We start from the raw sequence: 27,861 nt of genomic DNA on the forward strand, positions 1-27,861 counted from the left end.
GCTTTATCCTTTTAACATTGGCAACACTATAATAATTCTGCCCACGTTAATCAACATTAAACTGCCTCAAGTTGTTGCTCAGATTAAATAAAATGACAAAACTTTTCTTCTACATATAAAAAGTGCAACATTAAACAGTTTTAAGTGAACTCATCATGCTTAATTTATTACAGCATTCGGGAAGCCTGGAGTTGATTTATTATGTAAATGTTATATTTGTATCAACATGTGACAGCAGGGACCCTGCCATTCAAAACTAGCCTGCTACATTACTAATGATTCATGTAACTATAGCTGAAAAAATAGTGCAATAGCAATAGGAGAGACTATTCATCCCTGAACACCATGGAGTGGCTTAATGATGCACTTACATTATTATATCAACTATCAGAGACAGAAACTCTTCATTTAACATAATGTCCTTTTTTGCTGCTTCAACACAGCTCAATCAACACAGAAAAAGGTCAAGTGAAATAACAGACAGACAGGGCTTTGCTGTCCGTAACACACACAAACACACACACACCGCAAAATGAGCTAACGTTACGCTAAAAGCTAATTAGCCTTCACCTCAAGCCAGGAGTGCGAGCGAGCTGAGCTGCCGTTTATGTTTCTAGAAGGTCAACTAGGCTCATAGTGATGTTACTAGTAGTTGACTGGGAGGTGTTTCTTATCATTTGGGGAGAGTCCGCTGCCTGATGCTTACCTGCTAAACAACTACCTGCTCATCACGACGCTGGAGCACTGACACCATGCGCTCTGAATACGCACTGCTGATTGGCTGTTACCGCTCTGTATGTAACCAATCAGATGGTTGTGTGGGTGGGACAATGCCGGGTGCTGTGTAGAGTACTGACAGAGACAGAGGCAGAACGAAGCGGAGCAGCTTGTTAAGACTTTAGCTTAGGCGGCTACTTAATATGTTCGTGTGGAAACTCGTTCGGTACACCTCCGAACCAAACCGAAACCCCCTTACCGAAACGGTTCAATACAAAATACACGTATCGTTACACCCCTAGATGACAGTCATTGTTGGCCCCATCTGGCAGTTCTAAAAGTTTCAACTGATTCTTTGGTCTGTGACCCTTTCCGCAGGAGTCCCAGAGGCCCCTGAGATGCCGACTGTCAGAGAAGTGTACGCCACCAACGCTCTAGTGCTGTGGAACAGGCCTCGTGATGGAGGCAAGCCCATCACCAACTATATCCTGGAGAAGAAGGAGACGGCCGCCACAAGGTGGTCAAGGGCCACAAGAGAAACCATATATCCTGCTACTCAGTACAGAGTCCAAGACTTGGTGGAGGGCTGTGAGTACGAGTTCCGTGTGATGGCCGAAAATGAGTTGGGAATTGGAGACCCTAGTGTCCCCTCAAAGCCCATTCTTGCCAAGGATCCCATTGGTCAGTGTGTTTTAAACGACTCGTCATCATCGTACCGCGGCGATAAAATAACACCCGATCTTTGTTTTTAGTGCGGCCGAGTCCTCCGGTCACCCCCGAGGCCTACGATAAGACAAAAGACTCAGTCAGTCTCAGGTGGAAGATGCCTCGCCATGACGGAAGAGGAAGGATACTTGGCTATCTTGTGGAGTACCAGAAGCCGGGATTGGTGGACTGGATTCCGGCTAATAAGAGCCCGGAGGAGTGCCCTGACCTGCACTATGTGGTGAAAGGGCTGGCTGATGGCCAGGAGTACGCCTTCAGGATCTACACCGTCAACGCAGCAGGGAAATCGGACCCGGCCCACGTTAAAGATACCGTGAAGGTCCATGACAGACTGGGTACGACTTCTCTTCGTTTGTTTTCACCAAGACTACATCACAGAACTTTTACTATTTAGATCAAATTAACTTTAAGGTTGGTTTAAAAAAAAAAAATCCAAAATGAAATGAATTTAATGATTGTTCTCAAAAACTTTTTGAGTTTGTGCGCCAATCAATGGCAGATATGTTGATAAAAATGTGGTTAGCAAAGCGAGTGAAACATGACTAAGGATGTATACCCGGCACCAGTATTTTTTGGTACCGGTTCCTAGATAGGTTGGTCCATTATGATACTGCTACTGGTATTTTTTGTTCGACATAATTATGACACACTACAATCAGCTTTGACTAATGGCAAATAAGGAAGCAACACCACATAAAAATCAGGAACTTATTTCCTCCTCAAAGTCATGCACGCTGTGTCAGTCGGAAGTGAACGCACTTTACACACCACCGAGTTTTATCAACCTTCCTCCTCGCGATTCATTAGTGAAGTGAAGTGAATTATATTTATATAGCGCTTTTCTCTAGTGACTCAAAGCGCTTTTACATAGTGAAACCCAATATTTAAGTTACATTCAAACCAGTGTGGGTGGCACTGGGAGCAGGTGGGTAAAGTGTCTTGCCCAAGGACACAACGGCAGTGACTAGGATGGCGGAAGCGGGGATCGAACCCGGAACCCTCAAGTTGCTGGCACGGCCACTCTACCAACCGAGCTATACCGCATTAGTCTCTAGGCCAATATTAATCCATTCAAAAGAGTGAAAACTTGAGGTAATATGATAATCCATAAAGTTGCTTCTGAGTTGTGTTGTCCCGATACCAATATTTTAGTACCGGTACCAAAATGTATTTTGATACTTTTTCTAAATAAGGGGGACCACAAAAAAATGCCGTTATTGGCTTTATTTGAACAAAAAATCTTAGTGTACATGAAACATATGTTTATTATTGTCATTTAGTCCTTAAATAAAATAGACAACTTGTCTTTTAGTAGTAAGTAAACAAACAAAGACTCCTAATTAGTATGCAGTAACATATTGTGTCATTTATACACCTATTATTTTCTACACATTATGAGGGACAAACTGTAAAAATTGATTAATAATCTACTTGTTCATTTACTGTTAATATCTGCTTGTATTCTGTTTTAACATGTTCTATCTACACTTCTGTTCAAATGTAATAATCACTTATTCTTCTCTTCTTTGACACTTTACATTAGTTTTGGATGATACCACATATTTGGGTATCGATCCGATACCAAGTAGTTACAGGATCATACATTTGTCATGGATGGATGTTAGCCGCAAGCTAGCTAGCCATGTCTTAAAGCACCTCTTCCTGAGGGTGTTTCAGTGTTATAACTTCACCTTTATCTTGACTTTTTACACCAAAATGCGTCCGTTCTCCCTTTTCTGTCTACACACTGTGTCTGCTTGTAAGTACTCTGTGTGTGTGCGCTGCCGCACATGCTCCTCTGCTCCTAAAACCAACAATGTCACCATGTGACGACGACGGGGGGCCTGGGGGGATGGACGACCGGTACTTTTTAGAGGCGGTATAGTGCCGCATGTGATTCATTAGTATGGCGGTACTATACTACTACCGATATACCGTACAACCCTACTACACACACACATACATCGGGAGCTGTCAACACTCATATTGGCTTCCACAAATCCGTCCTATTGTTACAACATGCACAGCCACATACCATGCTAATTCATTGTGTTGATTTATACAGAATATTTGATATGATACATCACGTAAAAGGTCTGTGCTTTGGGGGTTAGTGCATGTGCCTCACAATACAAGGGACAAGCGGTAGAAAATAGATGGATGGATACATCCCTAGTCATGACTATTCAATTAAATCCTGCTTTCCTTCACAGAGGCGCCAGAGTTGCTGCTAGATGCCAACATGTCACGTGACCATCTGGCCATGCTGGGTACCGACATCACCCTAAGTGCTACCATCAAGGGTGTGCCGACACCCACCGTCAGCTGGAAGAAAAATGACGGAGAAATGCCGTCTCACATCACGGTTGCTGTCACCTCCACCGGCAGCAAGGTCTTCATCCCCAAGTGTGTCCGCCCCGACTCGGGCAAATACACTCTCATGGTGGAAAATGCTGCCGGAAAGAAAACGGCGACTGTTGACGTTCTGGTTCTGAGTAAGTTAAGAACACCTTGACAGGGAAGCTGTTTTTTCCCCTTACAGTCTTATCTTAAGTTGCAGCAAGACTACTTAAACTCAAGTCGGGTTCATTTTTTTCATCAGACAAGCCATCGCCTCCAAGAGATCTGCTAGTCTCTGAGGTGACCAGCGAGTCTGCATACCTAACATGGAAAGCGCCAGAGGACAACGGTGGCGCCGTTATCTCCCATTATGTTGTGGAGAAGAAGGATGTGGCCGCTGAGCAGTGGGTCCCAGTCTCCGCGTCCAATAAGAAGCGGAGTTTGATGGCCATGTATCTGATGGAAGGAACCCAGTACCTGTTCAGAGTTGCAGCCGAAAACCAGTTTGGTAGGAGCGACTATGTGACAACAAAGACGCCCATCAAGGCTGTTGATCCTCTCTGTGAGTCACCGTCTATATTTACTTACTTGTTGTAATGCCATCTGTAATCTGCATACAATTTAAAATAGCAAGACCAAAATACCTAAAGTCATTTCACATTTTAGATCCACCTGGCCCACCAAAGAACTTACACCACACTGACGCAGACAAAACGGAGGTGTGGTTGGAGTGGGAGTGGCCTGATCGCAACGGTGGAAGCGAAATTACCGGCTTCATAATCGAGCACCAGGAAGAAAATCAAGTGGATTGGGCCCCTTTCAAGACAGTTAGCAATAACCATGCACATGTCACAAGTCTGAAGGAAGGCAAGACCTACCGCTTCCGTGCGATGGCTCAAAATGCTATTGGTATTAGTCGACCTGACACCAGCATCCCTGTCACCTGCCAGGAGAAAACATGTAAGACATCATTCATATGGAGATTTAAAGCTATGGTTTCATGGGGCAGGCCTCTTAAAGTTGTTGTTTTTTCTTTCAGTGCCACCCACTATTGAAGTCGATGTAAAGCTCATTGAGGGTATTGTTGTTAAGGCGGGAAGCAATATCGTCCTCCCTGCCAAAATGACTGGAATCCCTATCCCCACTGCCAAGTGGATGACAGATGGTAAAGAAATAACATCTGAGGGCCGCTATAAGATTGAGTCCACTGGAAGTACCACCGTCATGAGCATCGCAGACTGCAAGAGAGGAGACACTGGGGAGTTCATTCTCACTGTGTCCAACCCCGCGGGCAGCAAGAGTGCTGCTCTGCATGTCACTGTGCTTGACCTTCCAGGTGCACCCATCGGACCCATTAACATCTTAGAGGTAACCCCTGATCACATGATGATACAATGGAGGCCACCTAAGGATGATGGCGGTACACCCATTACCAATTATGTGGTTGAAAAGAAAGATTTGAAGAAACCATGGGAGCCCTGGTCAGTAGTGAGCTCCAGTGGCATCAGCACCAAAGCCAAGGTATCACGCCTGGAGCAGGGTCGTGAGTACATTGTTCGTGTCCGCGCAGAAAACAAGATTGGAATTGGTGCCGGTCTTGAGAGTCCTCCGACTATTGCGAAGCATCTGTTCAACCCTCCTGGCCCACCAGGCTTCCCAATGTGCTCGGATATCACAGAGAATGCTGTGACAGTGGAATGGTCCTTGCCTGACTATGACGGAGGCAGTCCTATTAGTGGCTATGTGGTTGAACGCAGAGAAATGACAGGGAAGTGGATCCGTGTGAACAAAATTTCTGTATTGGACCTCAGATACAGAGTCTCAGGTCTATTTGAAGGCAACAGTTATGAGTTCAGAGTGTTTGCCGAGAACATCGCTGGCATTAGTGAGCCATCCCTCACCTCTGACCCCATCAGAGCCACTCGAGCTATCACTAAACCAGGACCTCCTTTAAATCCTAAACTGAAGGACTGGAGTAAATCATATGCTGATATCTGCTGGACCAAACCAACAAGGGATGGAGGCAGTCCAATTCTGGGCTATTTTGTTGAGATTCAAAAGTCAGGATCTGCTCAGTGGGACAGGATCAACAAGGAACTCGTAAAAATATGTGCCTACAGAGTTCAAGGCCTAATCGAAGGTATGGAATACAGGGTCCGTATCAGAGCTACAAACAAAGTTGGAGACAGTGAACCCCGGGAGCTGAGTGAGACCATCTTGGCAAAGGACATTCTTGTTCCTCCTGAGATTGTTGTTGATGTGTCGTGCCGGGACTCTCTGACTGTCAGGGCTGGTCAGATCATAAGTTTGATGACTAGAGTTAAGGGCAGACCTGACCCAGAGATCACATGGACCAAGGATGCCAGAACCTTGTCTCGGGAAAAGCGCACTGAGCTGAATAACAACTATCCTTTGTGTGAATTGGTCATCAACGATGCAGTCAGATCAGATTATGGCAAATACTCCATTGTTGCCAAGAACAGCAGTGGACAGGCACAAGCCACTATTCTTGTCAATGTCTTGGACACACCTGGAGCTTGCCAGAATATAAAGTTGGCCTATGTGACCAAGAACTCTTGCATGGTGTCATGGGAGAATCCAGAGGACAATGGAGGCACAGAGATCACCCAGTACATTATTGAGCACCGTCAGCCAAACCAGAGAGGATGGACAGTTGTGTCCAATGACTGTACAAAGCGCCAAATGAAAGCCCCTCTCTCAGAGGGCTGTGAGTACTTTTTCCGTGTTAGTGCCGAAAACAAAATCGGTGTCGGACCACCCATTGAGACCAAAACAGCCGTGCTGGCAGTTGACCCAATCGAAAAACCTGGCGAACCAATCGACTTCCATATTGCTGAGATTGGCAAAACCTTCTGCTTCCTCAAGTGGAAGAAGCCTGACTACGATGGCGGCAGTCGAAACCTGGGTTACCATGTGGAGAAGAAGCCAAAAGACGCTGAGGAGTGGGAGAGACTTCACAAGGGTGCAATCAAAGAGACTTACTTCATGGCTGACAGGTGCATTGAAAACAAGGTCTACCAGTTCAGAGTTCAGACAAAGAATGATGGTGGTGAAAGCAACTGGGTGACCACAGCTGAAGTGCTGGTCAAGGAACAGCTTGTCAAACCAGAAATTAAGATACAATTGGATGGAACCCTTGTAGTTAGGGCAGGAGACTGTATTCCGATCGACTCAATAGTTAAGGGTAAACCTCAGCCTGATGTCAAATGGACTAAGGATGATAGCACTGAGGAGATAAGAAAGAGCCCCAGGCTTCAGATAGAAACTGGTTCTGACTTCTCAAAGCTGCTTCTGACCTCTGCTCGGCGTACAGACAGTGGCAAATACGTCGTCAGTGCTTCAAACAGTGCAGGGACATGCTCTGCGCACGCTAATGTCAATGTATTGGACCGACCTGGCCCCGTCAGTGATCTCAAGGTTTCTGGCATCACCGTCGACAGGTGCCGTTTATCCTGGAATATCCCAGAAGATGATGGAGGTTGTGAGATCTACAACTACATAATTGAAAAATGTGATACCAAGAGGGGTGTCTGGTCTGTCCACTCAAATGCTGTCATCACCAACAAGGCTAATGTTACTCGTCTTATTGAAGGAACCGAATATATCTTCAGAGTTCGTGCGGAGAATAAAATGGGTCCTGGCCCTGCAGTGGAGAGTGAAGCCATTATAGCTGGCACTAAGTTTAGTGTCCCAGGAGCCCCTGAAACACCAGAGGTCACAAAGATGTCAAAGGAGGAGATGACTGTGCAGTGGTCAGAGCCTGAGAAAGATGGTGGAAAGCCAATCACCGGTTACCTGTTGGAAAAGAAGGAGGAACATGCTGTAAGGTGGTCCCCTGTTAACAAAGAGGCCATCCCTGCAACTCGCTTGACGGTGACAGGACTGCTACCCCTCCATGAATATCAATACAGAGTGAAAGCAGTCAACGAAATTGGGGTCGGCAATGCAAGCAAAGCCTCGCGTGCTATCTCAGCTAAGGATGCACTTGGTATGTCACCAGTAGAGCAGTTACGAACATTTGATATTATATGTTGTCATTACTTCATTTTTACAAACTGTCATGTTTTCCTACAGAACCACCTGCACCACCCACCAACTTGAAGGTCCTGGACAGCACAAAGTCAAGTGTAACGCTCGGCTGGACCAAGCCTGTGTCAGATGGCGGAGCTCCCATCATCGGCTACGTTGTTGAGATGAGGTTGAAGGGAAGTGGCAAAAAAGGAGATGACAGTTGGAAACGGTGCAATGTGGCTGCTCAGCTTGTATTTTGCGAGTTCACTGTCACAAGTCTGGATGAAAAACTTCTGTACGAGTTTCGAGTTTCAGCTCAAAACCAGGTGGGCCTCAGCCTGCCTTGTGACCTGGGGGCAGCTGTGAATCCCAAGGAGATACTCGGTGAGGACTTGTTCTCGGTTCCCCTATGTGTAACATTTTAAATTTGGTATTGAATGCCTGTTTTATTAACAGAGGCACCAGAGATTGACTTGGATGCCAATCTAAAAACGGGGCTAACTGTAAGAGCTGGTTGTCCCATCAGACTATGTGCTACCATAAGAGGTAGACCACCTCCCAAAGTCACTTGGAGGAGGATGGGCATTGATAATGTAGTCAGGAAGGGGCATGTCGACATCATCGACACCATGACCTTCCTGGTCATACCTGATAGCACCCGCGATGACGCTGGAAAATACTGTCTGACTGTGCGCAGTCCTGCTGGAGAAAAGGCTGTTTTTGTGACTGTTAAGGTTCTTGGTAAGTTCTACCTTCTGCTTGTCAAAGCTTTCATTATGACATAATTATTGTGATCAAATAAAATTTGGATTGTTTCATTGGCATTAAAAAGTTGTGTTTCATGTCCTTTCCCCTAACAGATACCCCAGGACCTGTGATTAACCTGGAAGCCAGTGACATCAAACAGACATCAGCCATGCTGTCTTGGAGCCCTCCAGAGATCGATGGTGGCAGTGAAATTACTCACTACATTGTTCAGAAACGTGAAATTGATCGGAAGACGTGGGGAACGGTCAAAGCCGAAGTTGAGAAGGATAAAATCCCCTTTAAGGTCAGCGGTCTCATGCCAGGCACAGAGTACTACTTCAGAGTGACTGCTGTCAATGAGTATGGTGCAGGAGTTCCCAAGGTGTCACCCACTTCCTACCTAGCCTCTGATCCTGTCAGTAAGTATGACTTCTATGTCTTAGAGTAATATTAATGCTGAGGTCTGCGTTTCGCTGACTCTTCCCATTTTTATTGGTCATAAGAGCAAACCATATTCTTTTCTTTAGGCAAACCTGATCCCTGTGAGAAGATTGAAGTTCTGGAAATCACAAAAAACAGTGCCACAGTTGGCTGGGTAAAGCCTGCAAGGGATGGCGGAGCAAAGATTGATGGTTATGTAATTGAGTACATGGAGCTCAAGCCTCTTCCTGTGCCTAAAGCACTTGTAGAGGTATGTAAACCAATCTTCCTGCATTTTTACTTTAGGTTGACCACTTACACGCTATTTTACATACAATGGTGTGTAAATCTTAGGTCTATATTAATGTGTATACCAAAATGACATTCAATGTAGTACATTTAAAACAACCCCATTTTACTAAAGCGTTTTACATAAATACAATACAATTAAAAGTAGTGCTATAACAGTGACAAAAATAAAATTGATGGCTTCATCATGAAAAAAATATGCCAGTGTGTATCAGGCATTCATTTTTTTTAACTGCAGGTCCCAGATGGAGAAGAAGCTCCTCCACCGCCTCCAGTAGTTAAAGATGAGGGGGAGCCAGAGAAAGCGATATGGAATGCCTACACAACTGTTAAGGGGCTGAGCATCAGCATCAGTGGCCTAAAAGAGGGAAAGAGGTACAGGTTCAGAGTGGCTGCCAAAAACATGATGGGCTTAAGCCTGTTCACAGAAAGCAGAGAGCCGGTCGAGATTAAGGAACAGATGTGTAAGTTCCAATATCAGATTAATATGATCAATTATAAAAGTGAAACGTTTAAATAAGATACATACCTCAGCATCAGTGGTCACGGAAATAATTGAAAAATGTTTCCCCATTACCCATTTTTGTTCCCCTCCACTCCATATTTCACACGCGTTCAAACACAAACAGTGGAGCCAAAGATTGTAATGGCAGAGACGGTCAGTGCCAAAGCCGGAGCAAAGCTAAGGGTAGAGGCGCTTGTTTCTGGAAAACCTTCTCCTACCTGCAAGTGGCTGTGCGGCGAAGTCCCACTAGTCTCGTCAAGTCGTCTGGCAGTGCACCGGTCTGGCAACATGTGCGTCTTGATCATCAAGGACGTCTCAAGGACAGACAGTGGAGAGTACAGCCTTGTGGCCGAAAACAGCACTGGGAAAGTGGCTCAGGCCCTGAAAATTATCATCAGAGGTTAGTGGCCGTCATTTATTACTAAGACTCAGTAAATGAGGAATTGTACGGCATGACAGAGATGATTTGTGTTTTGTAGATATTCCCGGACCTCCTGTGGGTCCTGTTGCAATCAGTGACATTGACTCGGATGCTTGCTCTCTGTCCTGGAGCAGTCCATTGGAGGACGGAGGCAGCAAAATCACAAATTATGTGGTGGAGAAATGTGATGTTAGTAGAGGTGACTGGGTTACCGCTGTTTCCTCCGGCCAGAAGACGAGCTGTAGGCTGGGGAAACTCGTTCCATGGAAAGAGTATGTGTTCCGCATCCGTGCTGAGAACCGCTACGGAGTGTCGGATCCTCTGCAGTCTGACAGAATGATTGCCAAGTTTCCATTTGGTAGGTTTTATTTTTCATGGTACGCAATTATATTACCAATAACTAGCTTTCCTAACAGGTGATGCTACTTGTCAATGATGATCACTGTTTGCTAGCTGGAAGTTACTAAGATTCCAAACAACAAGGGCTATATAGTGTGTACAATTGGACTTCTTTTTTAAATAACATTGGGTGCCAGTTCTATGATTAACTACATTCCTCCATAAGATAGATAACAAGCTCTGATACTTTTTAATATTACTTAATCAAAAACTGTTTTTGGTTAATAAAATTCTACCCAAACATTTAACAAAGTGAAACACTACTAAGGCTACAACACTTCTCTTTTCTGAAGAAAATCTGTACAGCAAGTTTGGGCATTAACATCAACAATATTATTTGCCTGAGTGGCTGGACAGGACAGATAAAAAACAATATTGTATTTATTTATTGTTTTTTTAAGATTGGTTTTCGATTTTTATTTTTTTTAAAGGATTCAGAATTGTTACAAATAAGAATCACGATTCAGTCGGAAAAAAAAATGTCTAGTGTACAAAGCTTCAGGTTACGGCTTATGGGTTATACTTGTTGTCAGGTTCAAACACTGATTACATCTATTAAACAAGACAAGAGGCAAAGAATCAAACAGAGACAGAATTACATTTGGACTCAATATTGACGAGAAACATGGCGACTGTACTCTCTGTACCGTCTTCAACCACACTCTGCCAAAAGATTGCACTGCTTCTTTATTTGACTTTCTCCCCCCACCTGACCACAGCTGCTTCCAGAGGGAAGTGGGTCGTAAACAGCGTTGCCTTCGGTTACCAAACAGTTCAAAGAGAGTTCCATAAAATAGTTTAAAGAGAGTTCCATAATATAGTTCAAAAAGAGTTCGTAAAATACTTCAAAAAGAGTTCGTCTGGAAGTTGAGCAGATCCTGCCATCTGTCCGCTTTGAAGTCACAGTGGAGTTTTACGAGCCCTCTTCCTCTTGGTAGGCCTCAAAGACAGCCCCTGTCCTTTTGCCTGGAACTCATTTCATCACAAAGTTTTTTGTGATAACTTCCAATGATTCTAACACTTGTATAGCGCTTTTCTACCTTCAAGGTACTCAAAGCGCTTTGACACTATTTCCACATTCACCCATTCACACCCACATTCATGGCGGGAGCTGCCATGCAAGGCGCTAACCATGCTCATCAGGAGCAAGGGTGAAGTGTCTTGCTCAAGGACACAACGGACGTGACTAGGTTGGTAGAAGCTGGGGATTGAACAAGGAACCCTCAGGTTGCTGGCACGGCCACTCCCAACCGCGCCACGCCGTCCCACAAGTTCAGTTGGTCAGCTTTGCGCACACTATCAAGTTTACACATGTTTTAGAACACAAAAACTTAAGTAGATCTGGCCCTTAATGTTTAAAGTGGTGTTGAGTATGTTACAGTCAATATTGCCACACAATGAAGAATGTCATTCCGGGAAACTAATATTGTGTTGTATGTTTTTATTCACCAGATGTTCCGAGCGAACCTCTTAACTGCCACGTCAACAAAACCAACAAGGACTGCATGTTTGTGGCCTGGGACAAGCCAGAGACAGATGGTGGCAGCCCCATTACGGGTTACTACATTGAGCGCAAAGAAAGAAACAGCCTTCTATGGGTGAAGGCTAATGACACTGTTGTCCGGAGCACCGAGTACCCATGCGCTGGCCTGATTGAAGGCCTGGAGTACACTTTTAGGGTGTCCGCCATCAACCGTGCTGGTCAAGGAAAGCCAAGCAAGAAGACAGACTTTGTAACTGCTAGAACACCCATTGGTGAGTTTCTCATACATACATGAACACTTTGAATGAATTCACTTTTGCTACACACACTCATGTAAGTCATTGTGTCACAGATACACCGGGGAAACCAGAAGTCCTGGACATGACCAAGAACTCTGTAACTCTTGTATGGGGCCGACCCAAGAACGACGGCGGTAGCAAGATTATTGGCTACTATGTAGAGGCCATGCGGTTGCCTGGAGACCTCTGGGTGCGCTGTAACACCAGCACCCAAAACGTCCCAAAGGAGGAGTACACCGTGACTGGTCTAGAGCGAGACCTGCGATACCAGTTCAGAGTCATTGCCAAAACAGCTGTCAACATTAGCAAACCCTCAGAGCCCACAGATGCTATCCTGGTCTGTGCTGAGAATGGTGAGAGGGATTAACTCAGAACATTTTTTATTTTTTTATTTCTGAGTAACTTGGAGATGGGTTCACAAGTATTGTTGTACTGTTTACTACAGTTCCTCCAAGGATAGAACTTAATGCCAGGATGCAGAAGGGTTTGAAGGTAAAGGCTGGGTCTACAATTCTTCTGGAGGCTGATGTGTCTGGTAAACCAATGCCCAGAGTCTCCTGGAAAAGAGGCGATGACACCCTGAGGTCAAGCGAAGGCCAGGTTATCAGCCAGCAGAGACACCATTTCCAAATGGAAATTACATCTGTCACCAAGGAACACACTGGAATCTTTACCATACTTGCGGAAAACAACAGTGGATCCAAGACTGCAGACATTGAGGTTACAGTTTTAGGTGGGTACTTCTTGTCCGTAACCAACTGATGTGCTCACTTTGATTACTGAAGTCCAGTGAGGTAATTGGTATTTTCTTATGCAGATGTGCCTGGACCACCTGCCAGTGCCAAGTACCTTGAAGTCTTTGCCAACAAAGTTAAGTTGTCTTGGGAGCCACCTTTAAAGGATGGTGGCTCCCCTGTTCAGAACTATATTTTGGACAAGCGTGAGACCAGCAGAGCCAACTGGGCGCAGGTTTCCTCGAAGATCAAGGGTGACAATCTTGAGCTAAGTGTGGAGAAACTTATTGAAGGTCATGAATACCAGTTCAGAATCAGAGCTGAGAATACCTGGGGAGTTGGAGACAGTCTCATCACTATACCTGTCATTGCCAAGAACCCATTCGGTGAGTTCATCCTTTGATTAGCTCAACTGTTTGTCTAGTAAGGACTGTAAATAGTTAACTCTTAAGAGACTGGTTATCTATCAATATATTCCGTTTATTCCAATAAAAATCATTTGAATGTCTCAACTAAAATTGTCAATGTATGTCCTAGATATCCCAGGCCCCTGCGAGGCCCCAGTAATCACCAATGTCACCAAGGAGGCGATGACAGTGAGCTGGAAGGAGCCCAGTGATGATGGAAAGTCAGTCATTCTGGGTTATATGCTTGAGAGAAAGGAAACCAAGGAGATTAAATGGACCAAGATGAACAGGAAACCCTTAACAGAAAGGACATTTGTTGCTTCAGGCCTTACTGAGGGTACTGAGTATGAATTCAGAGTCATTGCTGTCAATGTGGCAGGACCTGGAAAACCCAGTGACCCCTCGGCTAGTACAACCGCACAGGATCCCATCAGTGAGTTTCATAACCTTTTGACCGTGCATTCTTTCTCTGGTACTTGTTTTTAACTTGGGAAATTGTGCACTGCCATAGCTCCCCCTGGCCCTGTGGTGAAACCCAGTGTCACTGACACCACCCACAGCACTTTAAGCCTCACCTGGAATGCCCCTGCTTACAATGGTGGAAGCCCGGTCTTGGGATACCTGGTGGAGTGCAGGAGGACAGAGACCACAGACTGGATCCGCTGCAATGTTCCAAGGAACTTGCAGGACACAAACTATACGATACAAAACCTCATACACAAGGCCGAGTACCAGTGCCGTGTGACTGCTGTCAATAAGGTTGGCTTCGGCGAGCCAGTCGAAGTACCCGGCAAGCATATCGTCCAGGACATCAGTGGTATTTATTTTACTAACTCCATGTTGTTTCTGCGTACATAAGTGTATTTCAGGGTTACAGTAATAATAAGCAATAGGGCCTGATTTACTAAAGGTTTGCGTGCACTAAAACATGTGCTGATAGCACATGCAAGCTGATCTACTAAAGGTGTGCAAAGTGGATTGCGTCTCTCAAGTGAGCGGAATAAGGCGCGCAATCCATTGGCGTCCTTAGGCCTATTTTAAGAGGGCTAAATCCCCCCTAAAATATTTTTAACCCTGCGTGAAGAAGCGCCTGTCAAATGTAAATTATTGAATGACAAGACGGTTCCTATAAAATGTTACCCCAAACGTATTCCTGGGAACTCTGGGACAGGATTCCCCATTAGACTTTTTGTGGCTTTAGTACTTGTGTTGCAAATAATAGTGTGAGAGTCCAGTCCATAGTGGATCTAACATAATAGTGTGAGAGTCCAGTTCATAGCTGATCTAACATAATAGTGTGAGAGTCCCGTCCATAGTGGATCTAAAATAATAGTGTGAGAGTCCAGTCCATAGTGGATCTAACATAATAGTGTGAGAATCCAGTCCATAGTGGATCTAACATAATAGTGAGAGTCCAGTCCATAGTGGATCTAACGTAATAGTGTGAGAGTCCAGTTCTTAGCTGATCTAACATAATAGTGTGAGAGTCCAGTCCATAGTGGATCTAACATAATAGTGTGAGAGTCCAGTCCATAGTGGATCTAACATAATAGTGTGAGAGTCCAGTCCATAGTGGATCTAACATAATAGTGTGAGAGTCCAGTCCATAGTGGATCTAACATAATAGTGTGAGAGTCCAGTCCATAGTGGATCTAACGTAATAGTGTGAGAGTCCAGTCCATAGTGGATCTAACATAATAGTGTGAGAGTCCAGTCCATAGTGGATCTAACATAATAGTGTGAGAGTCCAGTTCATAGCTGATCTAACATAATAGTGTGAGAGTCCAGTCCATAGTGGATCTAACGTAATAGTGTGAGAGTCCAGTTCATAGTGGATCTAACATAATAGTGTGAGAGTCCAGTCCATAGTGGATCTAACGTAATAGTGTGAGAGTCCAGTTCATAGTGGATCTAACATAATAGTGTGAGAGTCCAGTCCATAGTGGATCTAACGTAATAGTGTGAGAGTCCAGTTCATAGTGGATCTAACATAATATATATGACATAACTGCATCATTTTATAACGTTAAAGCTGCTAGAAGGCTTGTTAAACTTATTCAACTCTTTTGGCGTCATTTAAAACAAACGTTAATGTTTGGGTTTTTTTCACAGAATATTTATTAAAATATTTCTTATGTGAAAAACGTCTTTAAATATGCATTTTTTTGCATCATCTCCAAGGATCGCACATTTGGCAAGTATGACTTCACTTTTGTTTGGAAACAGCAAAACGCCGCAGGTACGATAACAAGAATGTGTAGTAAGTAGGAGTGTCTCCGTGGTGATGCCCCATGTAGTACACGCAAAATCCTCTTTTAAATAAGGCGTTCCGCGCCACTTTACCATTGCACACGCAGAGTCAGTGAAGTGCACGCAACACACCCTGCTTAGCGCCAGGTGTTTGGATCTTAGTAAATCAGGCCCATAGTCTAGGTAATAATTGTGCAGTAGGGTTGTCTCCATACCAGTATTTTGGTACCGGTACCAAAACGTATGTTGATACTTTTCTACATAAAGGGGACCACAAAAAAATTGTATTATCGGCTTTATTTTAACATAAAAATCATAATGTACATGAAACATATGTTTATTATTGTCATTTAGTCCTTAAATAAAATAGTGAACATAGTAGACAACTTGTCTTTTAGTAGTAAGTAAACAAACAAAGACTCCTAATTAGTCTGCTGACGTATGCAGTAACATATTGTGTCATTTATACACCTATTATTTTGTACACATTATGAGGGACAAGCGGTAGAAAATGTATTATTAATCTACTTGTTTACTTACTGTTAATATCTGCTTATTTTCTGTTTTAACATGTTCTATCTACACTTCTGTTAAAATGTAATAATCACTTATTCTTCTCTTCTTTGATACTTGACATTAGTTTTGGATGATACCACACATTTAGGTATCGATCCGATACCAAGTAGTTACAGGATCATACATCGGTCATATTCAAAGTCCTCCTGGACACATGAGGACTTTGAATATGACCAATATTATTATTATAATATGGCGCTGGCTAGTTCTAGCTTAACTGACTTCTCACCCGGACTAGCAGACTCTGTAATTGCCTGTGACCGGGCTTGCTCTGTGACTCAAACAGAAATCTATGTTGCTAGGCAGGATGATGGCGCCTTCCTGGTTAGGGTGAAGGCCTTCTCTCATCAGCAAGCCTGGTTTGCCCCAGAAAGAGGGCCAATTATCAATAAACGTTAGTCCCTGTTGTCTACAGAGGCTAGTCAGCCACTTGTTAAGTGAGACTAATCTGCTATATCTCTCATCATTGCCTCTCGCAGGCAATGCTTCACTACGGTGTGTAGTGAAGCATGTTTAGCTATTCCCCGTCCTCCAGTGATAATGTTACTTGTAAGAAACTTACTTTATTTGTTGCCATGGAGGCGAAGATTAGTGATTTAGTGTGTGCACTGACGAACATGCTCCTCTGCTCGTAAAACCAGCAATGTCACCACATCATGCCCGTTAAAAAAAGGGGGCGGCGGGGACCGGTACTTTTTAGAGGCGGTATAGTACCGAATATGATTCATTAGTATCGTGGTACTGTACTAGTACCGGTATACCGTACAACCCTACTGTGCAGCTGTGTGAAACCTCATTTTGAATTGTCACACTACAAAGTAAACAAATGTATGTAAGCAAGTGAAATAATGTTATGGATTAGACTGCATTGACTAAAAAGGGAAATAACCTTTGGTGATATTTTAGTACCTCCAGAGGCGGAGCTGAGTGCTGAGCTAAAAGACGGCCTGGAACTGCGTGCCGGTGCCACAATGAAACTTCATGCCACAATCAAGGGTCACCCCTTCCCCAAGATTATCTGGGCAAAAATGAACAGTAACATCAAAGACCGCCAAGGGATTCTTATTAAATCCACCAAAAGTGACACCACCGTGACGGTGGAGAATGCCAACAGATACGATGCAGGCAAATACATCCTCACCCTGGAGAGTGTTGCCGGCATGAAGATGTACACCATCACTGTCAAAGTTCTTGGTAAGAAGCTTTTTTTTTTGTTTTGTCACCGGCGCTAAGACGTGAAACACTTGTCAAAGTACAATGGTATAAAAAAAATAAAAAATCAGTTTAGAGCTTGACTTTTTTCTTTAGACACTCCTGGGCCACCAGTCCATCTGATAGCAAAAGAGACCACAAGTGACAGCGCCTCCATCTACTGGGATGCACCTCTCATAGACGGTGGCTCTACTATCACCCACTATATTGTCGAGAAGCGTGACTCCGAGAGGAAAGCCTGGTCTGGTGTTTCTTCCAATTGCGCCAAGACATCTTTGAAGGTGGGAGACCTGAATGCGGGACGGTCCTACTGCTTCAGAGTGTCGGCTGTTAATCAGCTCGGTGCTGGAGAGTTCTGCGAGACCCCCGACTCTATCAAGGCATCTGGTGAGTGTTTTGAGCATATTTTGGGCATGCTAGTCTTTCATTTCACTGCCTTTTAATCTCACCATGCCTGTTTTGTTCATACAGAGGAACCTGGTCCTGTAATAGACTTTAAGGCCTTGCTGGTTACCAAGGACTCATGTACTCTAGGCTGGAAGAAACCGTTAACTGATGGTGGCAGCCGCATTATTTGCTATGTGCTTGAGGTCCTCAATGATGACAACAATTACAAGGAGTTAATGAGGTCCAAGAACATGCAGTACAGCACTAAAGATCTGGTGGAGGGCAGAGAGTACAAATACATTGTCAAAGCTGTAAATGAGACTGGAGAGAGTGCTGCCAAGGAACTGATCGTAGTTGCCAAGGATCAGCTCAGTAAGTAGAATCATTCCAACAACAGATTGTTTACAGCAGCTATCAAGGCAATCTCAACAAATGTATTTCTTTGAATTGGAATCCGTATGCTGTCCTTTTCAAGTATTGCACCATTCTCTTTCACAGTTCATCCAACCTGTGACTTGAGGGGGCTGCCAGACATGTGTTACGTTGCCAAGGAGGGTAGCACGGTGCGTCTGAGGATTCCAATCATTGGCAAACCAACCCCCAAAGTGTCCTGGAAGAAAGGAGAGGAGGAAGACTTGACAGACTCTGGACGTGTTTGTGCAGAGTCCTCTGCAGTTAACACCACCCTCTTGATCAGGGACTGCCAGAGGAGTGACGCCTCCAAGTACACCATCACCCTCAGGAACAGTGCTGGAAGCAAAGAATCCACCATATTCATCAGGTTTGATCAGGCTATACAATCATTAGATTACATTACTTGTAGATGTATTGTCTTGCATATGGTCATTAAAACATACTGACAACCAGTTTTTCTTGCAGGGTGGTGGGCAAGCCTAGCATACCAAGTGGTTCTATAAAGTTCAGTGATGTAACTGCTGATGGTGCCACACTAAAATGGGGAGTACCGAAAGATGACGGTGGCTCAGAGATCACAAACTACATTCTTGAAAAGAGAGACTCTATCACCAACATGTGGGTGACGGTCTCTTCTAGTGTAGACACACACACCATGAGGGTAACTGGTCTCCACGAGGGCACAGAATATATTTTTAGAGTCAGTGCTGAGAACAAGTACGGAGTTGGAGAGGGACTCAAGTCAGAGCCTATCATTGCCAAGCATCCATTCAGTAAGTGTCTGCCACTTTAGAAGATTTTTGACATAACATCATTTATCTCCTGCATACTAATGTCTGTGTATTTCTCCAGATGTTCCTGATGCTCCTCCTCCACCTCAGGTAATGAGTATGTGCCATGACTCAGCTAACCTGGTCTGGTTGGACCCCAGGAAGACAGGAGGGTCTCCCATCACAGGTATAATAATGTGTGAGATAATTACAGGCAAATAATTATGGCATCACATTAATGAAGCCTCTCTCCTCCATTCCAAAACAATTCTCAGGGTATCACGTTGAGTTCAAGGAGAGAAATAGTATGTTGTGGAGGAGATCAAGTCCAACTGCCTTGAGAATGAAGGAACACAAGGTGACAGGGCTGACTGAAGGTCTTGAGTACGAGTTCAGGGTCATGGCTGTTAACCTGGCTGGCATTGGCAGACCGAGTTCTCCCACAGATCCACATGTTGCACTCAATCCCATAGGTAAGTGTGAGACATGTGAAATTTAAGATTGGGACTTTTGTGTTCACTGCATGAATGCTGTGTGTTCTCAGATGCACCTGGCAAACCTGACGTAATTAGCATCACCAGAAGCACCGTGACCCTCCAGTGGACTGAGCCACAGTTTGACGGTGGCCACAGGCTGACAGGCTACATAATTGAGAGACGTGACCTTCCGTCTAAAATCTGGGTGAAGGCCAACAGTGTAAATGTTGTGGACCCGGCATACACTGTCACTGATCTCCAGGAAGGCTGCAAATATGAGTTCAGAATAAGAGCAAAGAATGCAGCCGGTGCCCTTAGCCCGCCATCTGACCAGACAGACACAATTATCTGCAGAGATGAATACGGTGATTTGGTTGAATTTTCAGATTTTATTGATGATCAATTCAAATTGAGATAGTTTGTAATTGTGTGTTGTTTTTTATATATATCCAATAGCTTCACCAACTATTATCATCGACGCTCAAGTGAAGGAGGGTCTGACTGTCCGAGCTGGGGAAACAATTTTTGTCACTGCCACAAGCATTCTTGGCAAACCTGCCCCGACCTCTTGCTGGTCTAAAGGAGGAAAATACTTGAAGCCTTCAGACATTGTTAACATCGAGTCCACTACAAGCTCATCCACTATATCAATAAAATACGCCAGCAGAAAGGACACTGGGGATTATGTCATAACTGCCATCAACCCCTTTGGTGTAAAGGAGGAAACTGTTAAGGTGAAAGTTCTGGATGTTCCTGCAGCTCCTGGTCCCATTGAATGCAGTGGTGTCTCATCTGAGAAGGTCACCCTGACTTGGGCTGCTCCTGCAGAGGATGGAGGCTCTCCTATCAAGTACTACACTCTTGAAAAGAGGGAGACCAGTCGCCTTCTCTGGACAATTCTGGAAGAGAAGGTTGTAGACTGTCACTATGTGGCCAACAAACTCATACAGGGCAATGAGTACATCTTTCGAGTCTCTGCCGTGAACCAGTACGGCACTGGTGAGCCGGCTCACTCTGAGTCTGTCAGGATGGTTGATAGATTTGGTATGTATCAAGTCAGTCTCCTACGATCCTGAATTCTATATTGAGACCATCGTGTTTAGTTATAGTGTATCTAAATTACAAATGTTTCCTTTAGTACCTCCTGGCCCACCATCGAAACCAGAAGTTGAAAAAGTTGATGCGCACTCAGCTACTGTGACGTGGAGAAGACCAACTGAAGATGGTGGGAGTGATATCATTGGTTACTGTGTTGAGAAGAAGGAGAAAAGGGCCATGAGATGGACCAGGGCCTCAAAGAAATCTATAGTTGAGCTTAGCTATGAAGTGACTGGACTGACTGAAGGCATAGAGTATGAGTTCCGTGTTCTTGCTGAGAACAGAGCTGGCTTTGGAGAGCCAAGTGAACCATCTATGCCGGTCAGAACAACAGTCGCTGCTTGTGAGTAAAAATGATTTAAATCAAAAGAAAACTATATTCACAATATTGTGCATCCCTTAGAATCACAGTCATTATTGTATGCTTGTTTTCCAGATGTTCCAGGGCCTCCAGTAAACCCAAGGGTTACAGACACAACCAAAACCACTGCCACTCTTAATTGGGGAAAACCCCTTGATAATGGTGGCCTTGAAGTCACTGGTTATGTAATCGAGCACAGAAAAGAAGGAACAGAGGAATGGATTAAGGACACGCCATCATCTCCACTGAGAATTACAGAGTTTGTCGTTTCTGAGCTAGAAAATGCAACCAAATACCATTTCAGAATTAGCGCAGTAAATGCTAAGGGCGCAGGGGAACCCGCTGAAACTCAGGAATTGGTTGAGATAGTAGAGCGTGCAGCTGCACCTGATTTTGAGTTGGATATTGAGCTGAGGAAAACTCTAGTTGTCAGAGCTGGGTGTTCCATTCGTCTTTTCGTGCCAATCAAGGGACGTCCTACACCTGCAGTAACCTGGACAAAAGAGAGCAGCCCTGTGCCACGGGCTGTCATAGACAGTACTGAGTCATTTACCATGCTAATCATCCCTGAAAGCTCAAGAATTGATGCGGGTAAATATGAGCTTGCCCTCGAAAACACAGCCGGAAAGAAGACTGCAAACATTAATGTGAGGGTGCTGGATTCACCTGGACCTCCACTTAACTTAAAACCAGTAACTATAGATAAAGAATCAATTACCCTTCAGTGGGAGATGCCTCTCATTGATGGTGGAGCCAAGATCACAAATTATATAATTGAGAAAAGAGAATCAACACGCAAGGCTTTTGCCACTGTCGTTACAAACTGTCCCGGAACTTCAGTCAAGATTACTAACCTTGGAGAAGGCTGTGAATACTACTTCAGAGTGTCGGCTGAGAATGAGTTTGGTATTGGTGAAGCAGTTGAAACTTCTGATCCAATTCGCGCGTCTCAGGCACCAACTCCTCCAGAAAGCATAATCCCAACTGATATTACTAAGAACTCTGTGAGCCTGGCTTGGACCAAACCCAAGCATGATGGTGGAAGTAGACTTACAGGGTATGTCCTTGAAGCCCAGAAACGAGGAACTGGTCAGTGGGCCCATGTAACAACTCTAAAGACCATGGATTTCACTGTAAATAATCTCAATGAGAATGAAGAATATGTTTTCCGTGTAATGGCTGTCAACCAATCTGGAAGAAGTGGTCCACGTGAGAGCAAGCCCATTGTTATCAAGGATTCTACATCTCTGCCAGAGTTTGATCTGCGTGGTGTATGTCAGTCAACAGTTATTGCCAAGGCTGGGGATGACATCAAGGTTGAAATTCCTGTAATGGGGCGTCCCCGACCAGTGGTCTCCTGGCAGAAGGATGGAACTGCCTTAAAGCTCACACAGAGGACTAATGTGGAGGCGACTCCTGCGACTGTTATCCTCACAATCAATGAATGCACCAGAGCAGACAGTGGTGTATACACCATGACAGGAAAGAACATTGTTGGATCTGTGAGCAGCAGCATAATTGTCAGAGTGCACGATGTTCCTGGGCCACCCAAAGGACCAATTAAGATTACAGAAATCTCTCCTAACTACTGTATCTTTGCATGGGACACTCCTGAGAATGACGGCGGTGTTCCTATCAACAATTATGTGATTGAGATCAGAGACACCACCTCCCAGACTTGGACAGAGATATCTTCCACTGCCATTCGCACAATGTTTAAAGCCACACGTCTAACAACTGGGTCGGAATACCAGTTCAGAGTTAAGGCTAAAAACCGGTATGGTGTAGGACCTCCCATTACCTCAGAGTCAGTAGTGGCTGCCTATCCATTTAAAGTTCCAGGACCACCTGGTACACCCCATGTTGTGGCATTCACTAAGAACTCCATAACAATTGGCTGGAATGAACCCGTGTCTGACGGTGGAAGTGAAGTCATTGGGTACCATGTAGAGAGAAAAGAAAGAAGCAGCATCATGTGGCAAAATATCAGCAAGGGTCTTGTGAAAGGAAACATACTGAAATCAGCAGGGCTTGAAGATGGAGTCGCCTACGAGTTCCGCGTTATGGCAGAAAACATGGCAGGTATTGGCAAACCAAGCAAAGCATCTGAACCAATACTAGCCTTGGACCCTGTGGATCCCCCAGGTCAGCCTGTGGCGACTTTTGTAAATAATAATGCCATCACTATTCAGTGGAAAAAACCTGAGTATGATGGTGGATTCAAAATTACAGGCTACACGGTGGAGAAGAAAGAACTTCCGACTGGTCGCTGGATTAAAGCCAACTTTACAAACATAACTGAGACAACTTTCACAGTCAGTGGATTGACTCAAGATGTATCTTATGAGTTCCGTGTCATAGCTAGAAATTCAGCAGGAGCAGTAAGTGTGCCCTCTGAACCCTCAGAACCTATTACATGTAAAGATAACATAATTGAGCCACGCATCATGGTGGATGCTATCTTCAAGGATGTTGTTCTGCTGAAGGCAGGGGAGTCCTTCAAGCTTGATGCTGATGTTTCTGGCCAACCAAACCCAACTATGGTTTGGACCAAGGATGGAAAAGAGTTTGACAACACATTGAAACTGGAAGTTAAGTTCTCTGAACTCACCACTACACTGATTAACAAAGACGCTGTCAGATCAGATGGGGGGGAATTTGTCTTAACTGCCACTAATGTTGGTGGCTTTGCCAAACACATTTTTAGGGTAAAAGTACTGGACAGACCTGGGCCACCAGTAGGACCTATTATAGTGTCAAATGTCACAGCTGACAATTGTTTACTGACATGGGCCCCACCTATAGATGATGGTGGTGCTAAGATTGAAGGCTACATCATTGAGAAGCGGGAATCAGGCAGGCTTGTTTGGACCAATGTGGCTTCAGACCTGCAGGTTACAGAATATAATGTGACCAAGCTTCTCAAAGGAAATGAATACATTTTCAGAGTTATGGCAGTGAACAAATATGGGAATGGGGAGCCTCTTGATACAGAACCCATTATTGCAGACAATCCATACATGGTTCCAGATGCGCCAGGAAATCCTGAAGTCACAGCTATCACCAAAGATGCCATGATTGTTATATGGCAGACACCAAAGAGTGATGGTGGGACACCAATCACAAACTACAACATTGAAAAGAAAGACAGCATAGGCCACCGCTGGGTCAAATGCAATAAGAGGAAGGTCAAGGATCTACAATTTAAGGCAACAGGCCTTGTTGTTGGACATGAATATAAATTCAGAATCATTGCAGAGAATGCTGCTGGTATCAGTGTACCAAGTATCTCCAGTCCATTTTACAAGGCCAGTGATCCTTTGTACAAGCCCGGGCCTCCATGCAACCCCAGAATCCTAGACACAACCAGGTCTTCCATTACTATTGCCTGGAACAAACCAGCCTATGATGGTGGTTCTGACATCACTGGTTACATTGTTGAGACCTGCATTCCATCTGACAAGGAAGAGGAATGGACAATAGTGACCCCCAAAGAAGGACTACATGCCACCTCATTCACCATTATCAATCTAACAGAGAGCCAGGAGTACAAGATCAACATTTCTGCTGTTAACAGTGAAGGAATTGGGGAGGCGGTTTCTGTGCCTGGCAATCCCAAGGCTGAGGACAGACTCCTCCCTCCTGAAGTGGATTTGGATGCAGAGCTCTGCAAAGTTGTCAGCCTTCGAGCTTGCTGCACACTTAGACTGTTTGTTCCCATCAGAGGCAGACCCACTCCTCAGGCTAAATGGACCAAAGAGGACGGTGAACCCATTGAGAGGGCCACTATTGACACCACAACATCATACACATCCCTTGTCATTGAAAATGTCAACAGATTTGACACTGGAAAGTATAACCTGACTGTAGAGAACAGCTCTGGCTCTAAAACGGTCACAGTCCAAGTTAGGGTACTCGATACACCTAGTAATCCACTGAATTTAAAGATTACAAGTATAACACGTGACTCTGTCACCTTGACTTGGGATCCACCAGCCAATGATGGAGGAGTTAAGATTAAAAACTATATTGTTGAAAAGCGTGAGTCCACAAGAAAAGCTTACGCAACAGTCAGTGCTTCATGCCATCACCACAAATTCACTGTTAAGCCGCTCCTTGAAGGATGCAATTATTATTTCAGAGTTTTGGCTGAGAATGATTATGGAATTGGCCTGCCCATTGAAACCAATGAATCAGTTAAAGTGTCTGAGAAACCACAACCTCCAGGGAAAATCAGTCTTAAGGATGTTACTAAAAATAGTGTCACACTCTCATGGGAAAAGCCAGAGCATGACGGCGGAAGCAGGGTCGGCTGTTATGTTGTAGAAATCCAACCCAAAGGTGTTGAAAAATGGACACAGTCAATGATTGTGAAAGAAACAGAAGCTACCATTGGTAGCCTTAACGCAGGGGAAGAATATATGTTCCGTGTCTCAGCAAGAAACGAGAAGGGAACAAGTGACCCTCGTCAAATTGGTGTGCCTGTCATTGTAAAAGATCTTGTTATTTCACCAGTTGTCAAAATGTTGTTCAACACATTTAGCGTGTTGGCAGGTGAAGACTTGACTGTTGAGGTTCCATATGTTGCCCGTCCCAAAGCAGCGGTCTCCTGGTTTAAAGACCAACAGCCACTCAAGAGAACAACCAGGGTAAACTTTAGTGCAACAGAAACACTGTTGAACCTCTGCATAAAAGAGGCATCTAAAGATGATTTTGGAAACTATCATGTTACTATTAGTAATACAGCAGGAGAGGCAACAGCAGATTTGAGCATTGTTGTACTGGACAAACCTGGTCAGCCAGGTGGTCCAGTTAAGGCCGAGGAGGTCACTTCTGAGAGTGTGACCATTTCCTGGAGCCCACCGGAGTACGATGGTGGATGTACAATCAAACACTACATTGTGGAGAAGAGAGACACGTCTACAACCAATTGGATGATGGTGTCTCCAAACCTTGCGAGGACCAAAGTCAAAGCAGGAAGACTGAAAACTGGCTCAGAATACCAGTTTAAAATCACAGCAGAAAACAGATATGGGAAAGGTCCAGCTCTTCTGTCTGAATGTATTGTGGCTCAATATCCATACAAACTCCCAGGACCACCGGGAACTCCCTCCATCGCAACATCCACAAAGGATACCATGGAAGTTACATGGAATGAACCTGTAAATGATGGGGGTACTTCAGTTCTAGGCTACCACCTTGAGTGCAAAGAAAGAACCAGCATCCTTTGGGTAAAATTAAACAAGTCTCTTATTACAGACCAAACCTTTAAAACCACAGGCCTGGAACCAGGAATGGAATACGAGTATAGAGTCTGTGCTGAGAACATTGTGGGCATTGGCAAGGTCAGCAAAGTGTCAGAAGGTCATGTTGCTAGAGATCCATGTGATCCTCCAGGTATGCCGGAGGCAACCAAAATTACAAAAGATTCAGTAACCATCATTTGGACAAAGCCTGAGTATGATGGTGGGGCGAAAATTACAGGCTACATAGTGGAAAAGAAGGAGCTTCCTGAAGGCCGTTGGGTAAAGGCTAATTTCACTAATGTCATCGACACAGAATATGTTGCGACTGGACTAGTGCAGGAAAATCAGTATGAGTTCCGTGTTATTGCCAGAAATGCTGCTGGTGTTTTCAGCTTGCCCTCCTACAGCACTGGCCCAATTACTGCCAGGGATGAGATTGAGCCACCTCGTATCAGCATCGACCCAGAGTACACACAGACCCTTTTGGTAAATGCGGGAGACAATTTTAAGATTGATGCAGATGTCCACGGCAAACCATTGCCCTCTATCCACTGGATGAAAGGTGAGCAGGAAATGGGTAACACAATTCATAGAGAGATAAAAAACACAGCAACCCATGCCTGTGTGACTATAAAGGAAGCTAAACTCTCGGACGGAGGCGTATATAATCTGCTGCTAAAAAATCCAGGGGGGGAAAAGGCTGTCCAAGTGAATGTTGTAATTTTGGATAAACCCGGCGAACCACAAGGACCTCTTACTATAACAGGGATAACCAAAGACCAGTGCTGTCTGGCATGGAGAGCACCACTTCAAGATGGAGGTAGCAAGATATCTCACTATGTTGTGGAGAGGAGAGAAACAAGTAGATTAGTCTGGACTGTTGTGGATCCAAAAGTGCAGAACACCTGCCTCAAGGTTGAGAAGCTCCTGGAAGGCAATGAGTACATCTTCAGGGTCCGTGCCGTAAATGAGTTTGGTAGTGGTTCACCACTTGAGTCTGCAGCAGTGATGATCAAAGATCCCTATATAACCCCTGGATCACCCAAAAACTTAGAGATTTCAAATGTTAAAAGGGATTCAATGGTGCTCACATGGGAGGCTCCTACTGAAGATGGAGGCAGTCCTATCACATCATATATTGTTGAAAGACATGACAAAGAAGGTGTCAGATGGATTAGATGCAACAGGCAGGCAGTGCAGGATTTGACTTTCAAGGTCACTGGACTCTTGGAAAGCCATAATTATGAATTCCGCATTGCAGCAGAGAATACCGTGGGTGTTGGTGAACCTTGTTCTCCAACAGTTTACTACAAAGCTCTCGACCCTATCTTCAGGCCTGGTCCACCACAGAATCCCAGAATCACAGACACAACCAAAACTTCAATATTCCTGTCATGGAGCAAGCCCATTTGTGATGGTGGTTCTGAGATTCAGGGATACAGCGTTGAGTGCTGCACAACCACAGAGCAAGTTGCACCTGGTGAGGCACATACTGAAACCTCAGCAACAGAGCTGCCTGCTACAGCTGCACC

The 27,861-nt window shown here is 44.6% G+C and overlaps 1 protein-coding gene across 1 annotated transcript in view; it reads left to right on the plus strand.

Moving 5' to 3' along the window:
• Positions 1-27,861, plus strand: part of LOC133665260 (titin-like) — a 205,645-nt gene that overhangs the window by 137,873 nt on the left and 39,911 nt on the right. The window contains 30 exon segments of the mRNA XM_062070512.1: positions 1,096-1,398; positions 1,470-1,778; positions 3,657-3,938; positions 4,046-4,345; positions 4,450-4,743; positions 4,823-7,792; positions 7,879-8,199; positions 8,272-8,556; positions 8,676-8,981; positions 9,090-9,232; positions 9,593-9,755; positions 9,921-10,196; positions 10,276-10,575; positions 12,069-12,371; positions 12,452-12,751; positions 12,844-13,131; positions 13,216-13,518; positions 13,670-13,972; positions 14,051-14,356; positions 17,272-17,559; positions 17,674-17,964; positions 18,049-18,336; positions 18,463-18,745; positions 18,844-19,151; positions 19,231-19,335; positions 19,424-19,621; positions 19,693-19,989; positions 20,081-20,668; positions 20,763-21,065; positions 21,159-27,799. Coding sequence (XP_061926496.1) covers positions 1,096-1,398; positions 1,470-1,778; positions 3,657-3,938; positions 4,046-4,345; positions 4,450-4,743; positions 4,823-7,792; positions 7,879-8,199; positions 8,272-8,556; positions 8,676-8,981; positions 9,090-9,232; positions 9,593-9,755; positions 9,921-10,196; positions 10,276-10,575; positions 12,069-12,371; positions 12,452-12,751; positions 12,844-13,131; positions 13,216-13,518; positions 13,670-13,972; positions 14,051-14,356; positions 17,272-17,559; positions 17,674-17,964; positions 18,049-18,336; positions 18,463-18,745; positions 18,844-19,151; positions 19,231-19,335; positions 19,424-19,621; positions 19,693-19,989; positions 20,081-20,668; positions 20,763-21,065; positions 21,159-27,799 — 17,645 coding nt within the window.

Source organism: Entelurus aequoreus, linkage group LG14 (assembly GCF_033978785.1).
Source record: "Entelurus aequoreus isolate RoL-2023_Sb linkage group LG14, RoL_Eaeq_v1.1, whole genome shotgun sequence".
In the NCBI taxonomy this organism is placed as follows: domain Eukaryota; kingdom Metazoa; phylum Chordata; class Actinopteri; order Syngnathiformes; family Syngnathidae; genus Entelurus; species Entelurus aequoreus.